Source organism: Apodemus sylvaticus, chromosome X (genome assembly GCF_947179515.1).
Source record: "Apodemus sylvaticus chromosome X, mApoSyl1.1, whole genome shotgun sequence".
Classification (NCBI taxonomy): Eukaryota; Metazoa; Chordata; class Mammalia; order Rodentia; family Muridae; genus Apodemus; species Apodemus sylvaticus.
In genome coordinates this window covers 16903697-16914977 of record NC_067495.1, presented here as the reverse complement: position 1 = coordinate 16914977, position 11281 = coordinate 16903697, and the positions used below count along the sequence as shown (strand labels likewise).

Here is an 11281-nt window from a genome sequence, read left to right as displayed (position 1 = left end):
ACTACTGTGGCTATCTGTGGAACACACTCTCTGTGCTCTCAGAAAACACTTCCAAGAAGATTTCATCTCAGTGATGCTGGTCTCTTCTTAATCACTGCTAATTTCTCAGCTCCAGCTAACCAGCATCAATAGTCCCAGTAACACAAAGATTTGCTTTAGTGGTTCTGGTATCTTGTTACTCACAGCTGATTCTTCAGGCCCAGCTAACCAAAACCACAGAATCTTCACAATCAAAACGTGGCCACTGTAAGAGTCTTTAATCTTCCCTCTGAAATTTCACAAGCCAGGCCTCCATCTTTTACACTGTTGTTAACATTGTCTTCCAAGCTGCTACAGAACTTTCCCCCAAGCTCTTAATATTCTAATGACTGTTCTAGGTCAAAGTTCCAAAGTCCTTCCACAGTCCTCCCCAAAACATGGTCAGGTTGTAACAGGAATACCCCATTTCTGGTACCAATTTTTCTTAGTCAGGGTTTCTATTCCTGCACAAACATCATGACTAAGAAGCAAGTTGGGGAGGAAAGGGTTTATTGAGCTTACACTTCCATATTGCAGTTCATCACTAAAGGAAGTCAGGACTGGAACTCAAGCAGGTCAGGAAGCAGGAGCTGATCCAGGGGCCATGGAGGGATGTTTCTTACTGGCTTGCTTCTCCTGGCTTGCTCAGCCTGCTCTCTTATAGAATCCAAGAATACCAGCCCAGGGATGGTACCACCCACAAGGGGCCCTCCCCCTTGATCACTAATTGAGAAAATGCCTCACAGTTGGATCTCATGGAGGCACTTCCCTAACTGAAATTCCTTTCTTTGTGATAACTCCAGCCTGTGTCAAGTTGACACACAATAGCAACCAGTACAGTAGCCTTCATATACTTAAAGGATAAGAAGGCTGAGAAAGAAATTAAGGAAATGACAATCACCACAACAATGTAAAGTAACTTCATGTGACTCTAATAAAACAAATGAAATATCTGTATGTCAAGAACTTCAGTTCTCTGAAGGAAATTGAAGAAGACCTCAGAAAATAATAAAAAAAATCTTCCATGCTCATGGATTGACAGGATTAATATAGCTAAAATGGCCATCTTGCCAAAAGCAATATTCAGATTCAGTACAATCCCCATCAAAATCCCAACTCAGTTCTTCGTAGAGGTAGAAAGAGCAATTCTCAAATTCATCTGGAATAACAAAAAACCCAGGATAGCTAAAACTATTCTCAACAGTAAAGGAACTTCTTGGGGAATCAGTATCCTGGACCTCAAGCAATCCTACAGAGTAATAGTGTTAAAAACTGCATGGTATTTGTACAGTGACAGGCAGGTGAATCAATGGAATGGGATTGAAGACCCAGAAATGAACCCACACACTCATGGTCACTTGATCTTTGACAAAGGAGCTCAAAACATCCAGTGGAAAAACGATAGTCTTCTCAACAAATGATGCTGTTTCAATGATTTAGCATGCAGAAGAATTCAAATTAATCCATTCTTATCTCCTTGTACTAAGCTCAACTCGAAGTGGATCTGGGTCCTCTACATAAAGTCAGACACTGAAACTAATAGAAAAGAAACTGGGGAAGACCCTTGAAGACATGGGTACAGGGGATAGTTTCCTGAACAGAACACCAATGGCTTATGCTCTAAGATCAAGAATTGACATGTGAGATCTCATAAAATTACAAAGTTTTGTAAGGCAAAGAACACCATCAAAAGGACAAAACAGCAACCAACAAATTGGGAAAAGATCTTCACCAATCCTACATCCGACAAAGGGCCAATATCCAATATATACAAAGAACTTAAGAAGTTATACCCCAGAAAACCAAATAGCCCTATTAAAAATGGGATATAGAGCTAAACAAAGAATTTTCACCTGGAGAACTTCAGATGGCTGAGAAGCACCTTAAGAAATAAATGTTAAACATCATTAGTCATTAGGGAAATGCAAATCAAAACAACCCTGAGATTTCACCTCACACCTGTCAGAATGGCTAAGATCACAAACTCAGGAGAAAACAGGTGCTGTTGATGATATGGAGAAAAAGGAACACTCCTCCACTACTGGTGGGGTTGCAAGCTAGTACAACCACTCTGGAAGTCAGTCTGGCAGTTCCTCATAAAACTGGACATGGTACTACCAGAGGACCCCACTATACCAGTCCTGGGCATATACCCAGAGAATTCCTGAGCATGTAATAAAGATACATGCACCACTATGTTCATAGAAGCCCTATTTATAATAGCCAGAAACTGGAAAGAACCCAGATGTCCCTCAACGGAAGAATGTATATAAATAATGTCATGCATATACACAATGGAGTACTATTCAGCCATTAGAAACAATGAATTCAAGAAATTTTTAGACAAATGCTGGAGAACATCATCCTAACTGAGTAAACCCAGTCTCAAAAGAACACTCACTCACTGATAAGAAATTAGCCTAGAAGCTCAGAATACCCAAGACACAATTCACATATCAAATGATGTCCAAGAAGAAGGAAAGAGTGGCCCCTGGTTCTGGAAAGGCTCAGTGCAGCAGTGTAGGGGAATACCAGAACAGGGAAGTGGGAAGAAGTGTATGGGGGAACAGGGGGAGGGATGATGGCTTATGGGACGTTCAGGGAGGAGGGATCCAGGAAAGGGGAAATCATGTGAAATGTAAATAAAGAATATACTGAATTAAAAAATAAAGCAGTTTTTAGACATGGCTTCAAGCAGGTAATCAGCTATGGTGTGATGCTGGCAGTCACGTGACACAATAATTGTTGTTATAGCAACAGAAATGACCTGACAGTACCCAGAAAGTATCTGTTCAGTGTTTCTAGCCACTGGCCAAAAGGAGCAAATAGACACTATAAGTTACTCCTATCCTGAGAGTTGTCCTGGGGCAGGGCACAGACTTTGCTAAACTGGAGTGGGTCAGGAACACGATAATGGACCTAGTCAGGTAGAGTTTTAACATTGATCCTAATATTCTTTGTTTTTGATACAAAACCGTAGTTGAAACTGAAATGCCAATTTGGAGAAATGGAACTTGGGTGGGCTTTTGGTACACACAGAGTTCCTATTTGATATGTTTCCTCCACTGACTAGTGCCACCAGCTGTAGAATATTGTCCATCAGAGCAGCACTGAATGGTTCTTTCTTAGACAAGATCCCAGAATTAGGTATTGGGACAGGGCTGCAAGTTAAGGATCCAAGATCCGTTACTGAATCACGGATGTTCCTCTCCCTTTAAAAACTGTTTTCAGGAAAAGAGGAAGAGATGAAGACGAGGAAGAAAATGTCAGTCCCCCTCATTCGAAGAGGACTAAGAGGGACCAGGCCTTACAGGACACCGGTGGTAAACAGGTATGAACTATGGCCACATAGCTGCTCCTTCTGGCTTACTGCTTATAATACAGTGTACATTTCCATCCCCACAATGGCAGGAGAATTGTCCCAGGTGCCCTCATGAAAGTCTTCTCACAGGCTGTAGCAACTTTGAGCTATAGCCTGACTTTAAATGTTGCCTCCCGCATGGTTTGAATGTACAGCAAGACAGGTGATCAAGGAAGGCTTTCCCAAGCACAGCCAGGAGGGATTGGGTTCCAGAAATTTCTCCACTGTACAAATGGGGAGGAAAAAAATCACATTGTACCTGATATGGATAGAACAGAAATGAACTAGAAAAACAGAGCCATATGGTAGCAGCTAGCTACAATTCACTTCTTGTTCTTCCCTGGAAAACCTGTAAAAAAAACAGGGGTTGTGTGAATGCATTTTGGAAAGCTTTAGTGATGCTTACACTGAACATCTGGCCTTTCCACTCCAGAAGTTTTAAGTTTAAAACTTGTATTCGATAGTTATAACTGCAGGCTTTGAATGAAAGTATAACATAGTAAGGTGAGAGCATTGTAAAGGCTTTCTGGACAAGTGTGATCAGGCAATAAGTAAGTATGGTTCACTTTTACCTTTCTTGAGAAAGTGAAAAAAGATTTATCAGCATGTATGATTCCTTCCTCCAGGACATTAATACAGGTAGGTCTGGATAAAATCTACCTAGGGTCTGGTTCCAGGTATATCCCTGTCAGTGAATTAGTGTTCTTCAACAATAGAATTTCCTGTTCCTGTTGCATACAGTCACCCAAGTATAAATACTGGCCTTTATTTCAAAGGTCAGCATCTTTATGCCTTTGCATGTTGATGTGCTTCTTGGGTCAAAGTAATGAAATGTGACTGTCCAAACCCAGAGCCTGGATGCTTCTGTGCATGTCTATATTACTGATACAGAATAATGGCTTCCCAGTATCCACCCCCCCCCATGTAGAATAGACCATTGAGAGTGTAAAGCAAGCATGTACACTAGTACAGATGCCAGACTTTTACTCCACTAATGACCACATGGGAACTATTTTATGTCATTGTGCTCAAGTTCTGCAGAAGAAACAGCAATAAGAGAAATGAGAGTAATGCATTAGGGACCTCACGTATACTTACACTAAACTTCTGTGCATGCTAGATTTTTGCCAAATTTTGGGTTAATAGTTGTTTGTCAGTCAACAGGTTAAGTTCAGGTATCTGATGGAATCTTTGGGAAGCTGTTTTACTTCTTTCTGGTATTGGTAGTTTGTGGCCTTTGCTGGATAGTTTAATCAGAATCCTGATTGGACATTGAATGGCCTGAGAGCTGAATCTCTTTTTGATACTATTTTGTATTCTGTGAAATTTTATGCATAGATACCATATGTCTTTATCATATTCACCTGCAGTCTCTCTCTCTGAAAGTCTCCACTGGATGCCTCCCAATAAATGCCCTTCCAACCTTCATGTCTTTTAAATTTTATGTGCACATTCCTGTTTAAATCACTATTTACACTAATTCTACTCAAGTGCAAAAGTGCAAAGAACGTTGTGGTCATCCACAGAATCAGAGGTAACTGACTAGTGGCCATCTATAAAAAGAGAAGCAACTCTTCTCCAGCAATCAATAGCTGTGAATGGTGCATCAAAAGAGGTATGACCACAAAAAACAAGGTTTCTGGGACATTTACCTGATATTATCATGTTCAGGTCTCGTGCAGGCAACCATAACAACTGTGACTTCACATGTGCATAAGCCATATGATAACCAAAGGACATTTTACAGTGTCCTTTCTTGTAATCTGGCTCTGAAATCTATTCTGCCTCTTAGTCAACAAAGTTCCCTGAGACATGAGGCAGGGGCAGGTGGATGGAGATGTTCCCTGTGTGACTGAGCATTCATAGTTGATTAGTCTCAGAACATTGGAGAGTTATGAGTTTCTGCACTTTTCCCTTGCAATTAGAAGCTTCCCAGTGTGGTGAGCATTGCAGGCATTTTCATGTAAACATAAATATTTACAAGGCTGTTTAACAACATGATCAGTTAGCAGAACAACAGTACGTACCACCCAGCACCATGCAGGAACAATGGGCTCACTAAGAGTAGGGTTTGAACATGTTTACAGTGGCAGGCATACAATTGCTAATGTGGCACAGTCCTCAGTTCCAGGCAGGAGAGCAGTTGGTTAAACCCCAGGAACATAATTGCTAGTATTACACTAGGGGACTCATCCTGCCTTTCAGCCCATTAGTATACCATACAGGGTCCACCCACGTTCACTCATGATACACATCATAAAACTTCTACTTTAATGAACATTAGCTATCAGAGAGATTCATGGTGAGTTCAAGACTGATTTCCCCCATGCCCACAAACTTTAGAATCTGAACTAGTGGGTTAACACCATTGACAATAGCATGTATCCTTATTACCACCTCTGGGTCTGTCTTCTGGTGCTGACACTTATTTGCTAACTTGTGGCATAAGGTAAGCACTCTCTTACTCAAGTTCACTTTAGAATCTGAGTATCTGTCTGAAGATAGTACAGGTCTATGTGTCTTCCACAGGTGTGGTGTACCTAATTTTATTTTGAAAACTGCTCACAGCTCAAGGTCTGGTCCAATTTCAGCTTCTGGTCTTCAAAAGGCCTAGCTGAGCCCCCTACCTATGTACAGAAGTTCAGATGAATGTCATTCATCCCTTTGTCCTTTGCAGAGTAGTAATAATTCAACAGACTGCTTCCTTGTCTGTCCCCTGGCTCAAGAGGTTGTGCAGTGTTTGGTGGGTTCAGGGAAGGTGAGGGAGTCATTTGGGTGTGAGGAGCCTCTGGGAGTTCGGAGTCAAAAGACCCCAGTGGACTTGCTCGGCCTTGTCAGTTTTAGGTAGTAAACAATGAATAATTCCAGCAGTGCAGTCATAGAAGTAGTCAAATAATTTCATGACACTCTTGGGGTTCATAGAAATAAGTCTCTCTGAGGTATACCAGAATGGAATTGGGTAGAAATCCAGAACTAAAGATAGAAAAAAACTTGAATTAACTTGCTTCTCAAGTTAGGAAGCATTTAGAGTTCTATTTTATGAATATATGTGAATTACAATTCTGTTCTTGTCATGGTCTTCTGTGATAATGTTCTGCCTCACAGGTTCCATTTTTGCTACATTTGTGCCATTAGTCCACTGAGACTGACTCTTCTTCCACATATCGTGAAGCCAGATGGCCTGTGATGCTTCTTCAGGTGCTGTCTTTCTTCTGTCCTGTGATTCTGTGCTGCTGGTTGCATTCCTTCATGCTACCTTGCCTTTGGCAGCTTCTTTCCTATACCTGCTCATTCCGCATTACTTTTGGCATCTACAAGTTTGCTTTGATATAGCATGCAGATAGAACTCAATCTGCATCACCTGACAACCAAAAGCACAGAAATGTTTAAGTTGCCGAGAGCTGCCTTCAAATGTGGCAAGTACCTAAGTACACCTTTTGTGTATGGCACACCCTTGTGTGTCTGTACTGTGCTCTCCTCAACTCCTTCCTCTTCCACTTCTATGGGCATCACTGGATTTACACTTGTGTTTCTGCCAACAGAATAAAACCTGCACAACCTGTTCCTGGATAGTTTTCAAAACTGTGTCATGGCCTCTCTGTTCCTCATCCTCCTCTATTGTCTAGCCATTAGAGCCATCTATGAGGATGTTTGTCCATTCAGCTCAGATAAATACCCTGTTCCAGTAGAGTTTTAGCATGACAGGCAAAGGCTTCCATTGTCTTTGACATATCTTCTCTTGCACATACATGGCTTAAGAATTTCCCAAGTGCCACTGATCATAATCCTAGCAGGATCTAACTGCCTCTTGTTATCTTCCTCTCCATTCTCGCGCTATTGTTTCCCACAGTAGGTGCACTCTTCATGTTAGTATCCCTCCCTTTCTGCAATGTGTCATGCAGGGCACTTTTTATTTTAATCAATTTCTTTTTGATATTACAGTACAAAGACATCATCTTTTCCAATATTATTCAGTATTTTAGAGAAGGTTCACTGTGATCACATCCTCCTCTTTCGATAGCCCTAAGATTAGAAAAAGATGTTGCTGTGTGTATGAACATGAGTATGTGTTCCTGTACCTAAAGATAAGGAAATCATGGTTCCAAGCATGCTAGGAATGCATTCCATCACTGACTTACATCCCTGGACTACAGAATTCCAGAATATGACTCTGTTTTTGAGATCTCATATTGTATGGCCAATATGAAAATGTGACATAACTTAAATAAATGACAATTTTAAGAGGAAACACAGAAACACACTATACTAAAGCCACAAATAGTAGACCAATGGATGTTAGTTATAAAAAAATGCTGATCTGTCACTTCTTATACCTTTAATTGAAAAATTTCAAAAACATTTTAAGATATGAGAAGAGCTTGAATTGCTATAAGCAGGTGCACATCTGTCTGCCCTTACATATACTTAGGGAAAGAGCCTGCTATTTGAAGGTAAGCATGTGTGCCCATATAAGTAAATGGATTGCTTCTTATCATTTCTTTGACACATTGGCAGTGGGAATTGCATTCTATCTTACTTGCATTGGGCCAACTCTCTACCCATTCTGCCAAATTGATTGATGCTTGAACCTGAAGAATGGGAACTTTCTTCCCTGATACATGTAGTTGGAATGCATGGTGTAAGCATGGTCAGTGGATATGTGTAAGAATCTGAAGCATGAGAGCCTATGTTTGAACCCTCTCCCTAACAACTCCTATGGACAGAACTCTTTCCAGTTCTGTCACATGGGTTCTATTTAACCCTGCTTCACCAACATCGCTGCAACCAGGAGGAAATACATTGCCCAAGCAATTGCATCTTATTGACGATGAAATCTTTTATTGAATGTGATGCCATTATTCTTCAAGGGGCACAAGAAATGATGACAGTACATGAGAACCATTCTCTTTCTGTTTTCTTCCAGTTACCAAACAACGAAAATGGACTGAACCAAAGAAACACCAATAATACTGACCGTGAAGGAGTCCCAGGGAACAGCTTAAATGATGTCACTGCTGAAGAAGACGCTAACATCCATGAATTATCACAAGAGGAGGGCAATGAAGTATGCCAAGAAGAAGATCCTTACTCCCACATTAATAACATCTTGAGGGAAGCTCATTTTTACAGCCGCCGGCAGAGAGCTCAATCAAGAAAGACCACCTAAGAATTCTTTTTTGTTGTGGTTTATAAATTTGAATGGCATGAATGCAAAACAATGCTGTCTTTTGTCTGTATTTTCAGTAAGAGATTAATGGGCATTGTACTATTTTGTTGTGTTGCTCCACCACTGTAATCTCAAAGGGTTATTCGTATTAGAATAGTAGCATAAGGACTTCTGAGCCTGAACAGATTATATGTCCAATTTAGGTTTGTGTCCAAGTTGCTCATTTAGGGAGTCCATGTTAAAAGTCATTTAATATTTAATTTTCTTATTTTGAATACCCAAGAAACAACTCACATATCAAATCATTCCCAAGAAGAAGGAAAGAGGGGGCCCTGGTCCTGGAAAGTCTTGATTCAGCATTCTAGGGGATTGCCAGGACAGAGAAATGGGATGGTGTTGATTGGGGAATTGGTGGACGGAAGAGGGATTATGGGACTTTTGGGGAGGGGGGAACTGGAAAAGGGAAAATCATGTGGAATGTAAACAAAAAATATAGAAAATAAAGAAAAAAATTAAATGGCCTGATAAAGTTTGTGTGTTTTTCTTTGAAATGTTAAAGAACAATCCATGGAGAGGATAATACAAATCCAGTAGTAATGAGCATTGGCAAGGAGGGGAAATGTGGGTCAAATGTTGATTCTGATATGATTGCGGACCGATCCTCAGAAGGGATATGTCTACAGACATACTTCTCTACCTTTAATGGAGTAAACATCATCCCATGTAAGCTGTGAACTTGAAGTCTGTTTCTAGTAAGTACATTCTTTGTATTCCAAGGGAGAAGCCTTCTCCATTTAATATACCTATGTTTGCTCAGTTTTTTTTTTTTAATTTTTTATATTTGTTGTTTACAGTCCAAATGCTTTCCCCTTTCTTGGTTCCCCCTTCCCCATATGTCCCATAGGCCCTCTTCTCTCTACCCATTCCCCAATCACCCTTCTCCCATTTCTATGTTCTGGTACTTCCTTCCAATGCTAGATCAAGCCATTCCAGGACCAGGGCCCCCTCCTTCCTTCTTCCTGGGATTCATTTGATATGCTAATTATGTCTTGAGTTTTCAGAGCTTCTGAGCTAATTAATATCCATTTATCACGGATTGCATTCCATGTGTATTCTTTTGTGATTGGGTTACCTCACTTAGGATGATATTTTCCAGTTCAAAACATTTGCCTAAAAATTTCCTGCATTCATTGTTTTTAATTGCTATGTAGTATTCCATTGAGTAAATATGCCACATTTTCTGTATCCATTCCTCCATTGAGGGACATTTGTGTTTTTTCCAGCTTCTGACTCTTATACTTTTTTTTTGTTTTGTTTTTTTGCAAACAGCGTTTCTCTGCATAGCTCTGGCTGACCTGGAACTCATTCTGTAGACGAGGCAGGCCTCAAACTCAGAAATCTGTCTGCCTCTGCCTCCCAGAGTGCTGGAATTACAGGTGTGCACCACCACTGCCCAGTGTCTGGCTATTATAAATAAGGCTGCTATGAACATCGTGGAGCATGGGTCCTTATTGTCTGCTGGGGAATCCTCTGGTTATGAGCCCAGGGGTAGTATAGCAAAATAGTATAGTAGTTTAGCTATAGTAGTATAGCAAAATGCAAAAAGCTTGTATCCCAGAACATCCAGGAAATCCAGGATACAATGAGAAGACCAAACCTAAGGATTATAGGTATAGATGAGAGTGAAGATTTACAATTGAAAGGGCCAGCAAATATCTTCAACAAAATTACGGAAGAAAACTTTCCCAATTTAAAGAGAGAGATGCCTATGAATATACAAGAAGCCTACAGAACTCCAAACAGACTGGACCTGAGCAGAAATGCCTCCCGTCACATAATAATCAAAACCCCAAATGCACTAAACAAAGAAAGAATATTAAAGGCAGTAAGAGAAAAAGGCCAAGTAACATATAAAGGAAGACCTATTTTTTATTTTCTATATTCTTTGTTTACATTCCAAATGATTTCCCCGTTACCGGATCCCCCCTCACTATATGTCCCATAAACCTTCTTCTCTCCATCTATTCTCCAATCACCCCCCTCCTTTTTCTCTGTCCTTATATTCCCCCCAATGAAAGGTCAATCCTTTCCATGATCAGGACCCTCTCCATACTTCTTCATGGGAGTCATTTGTTATGCGATTTGGGTATTCAGGTCTTCTGGGCTAATTAATATCCACTTATCAGAGATTGCATTCCATGTGTATTCTTTTGTGATTAGGTTACCTCATTTAGGATGATATTTTCCAGATGAAACCATTTGCCTAAAAATTTTGTGAATTCATTGTTTCTAATTGCTGAGTAGTATCCTATTGTGTAAATATACCACATTTTCTGTATCCATTCCTCCTTTGAGGGGCATCTGGGTTCTTTCCAGCTTCTGGCTATTATAAATAAGGCTGCTGCTGCTATGAACATAATGGAGCATGTGTCTTTACTGCATGCCGGGGAACCCTTTGGGTATATGCCCAGGAGAGGTAGAGCAGGGTCCTCCGGAAGTGTCATGTCCAGTTTTCTGAGGAACCACCAGACTGATTTCCAAAGTGGTTGTACCATCTTACAGCCCCACCAGCAGTGGAGGAGTGTTCCTCTTTCTCCACATCCTCGCCAACACCTGCTGTCTCCTGAGTTTTTGACCTTAGCCATTCTGACTGGTGTAAGGTGAAATCTCAGGGTTGTTTTGATTTGCATTTCCCTAATGACTAATGATGTTGAGTACTTCTTAAGGTGCCTCTC

The 11281-nt window shown here is 40.6% G+C and overlaps 1 protein-coding gene across 1 annotated transcript; it reads left to right on the top strand.

Annotated features, from left to right (window-relative positions):
• Nucleotides 1-2702: 2702 nt before the first annotated feature.
• On the top strand, nt 2703-8546 carry LOC127675568 (protein FAM104A-like). The gene is made up of 3 exons (XM_052171631.1): nt 2703-2716; nt 3250-3349; nt 8304-8546. The coding sequence occupies exons 1-3, from the start codon at nt 2703-2705 to the stop codon at nt 8544-8546; spliced, it is 357 nt and encodes a 118-aa protein (XP_052027591.1).
• The last annotated feature ends 2735 nt before the right edge of the window (nt 8547-11281 follow it).

Coding starts and splice junctions, on each gene's coding strand:
- LOC127675568 (XM_052171631.1), top strand. Junction 3,350..8,303: donor AGGACACCGGTGGTAAACAG/GTATGAACTATG, acceptor GTTTTCTTCCAG/TTACCAAACAACGAAAATGG.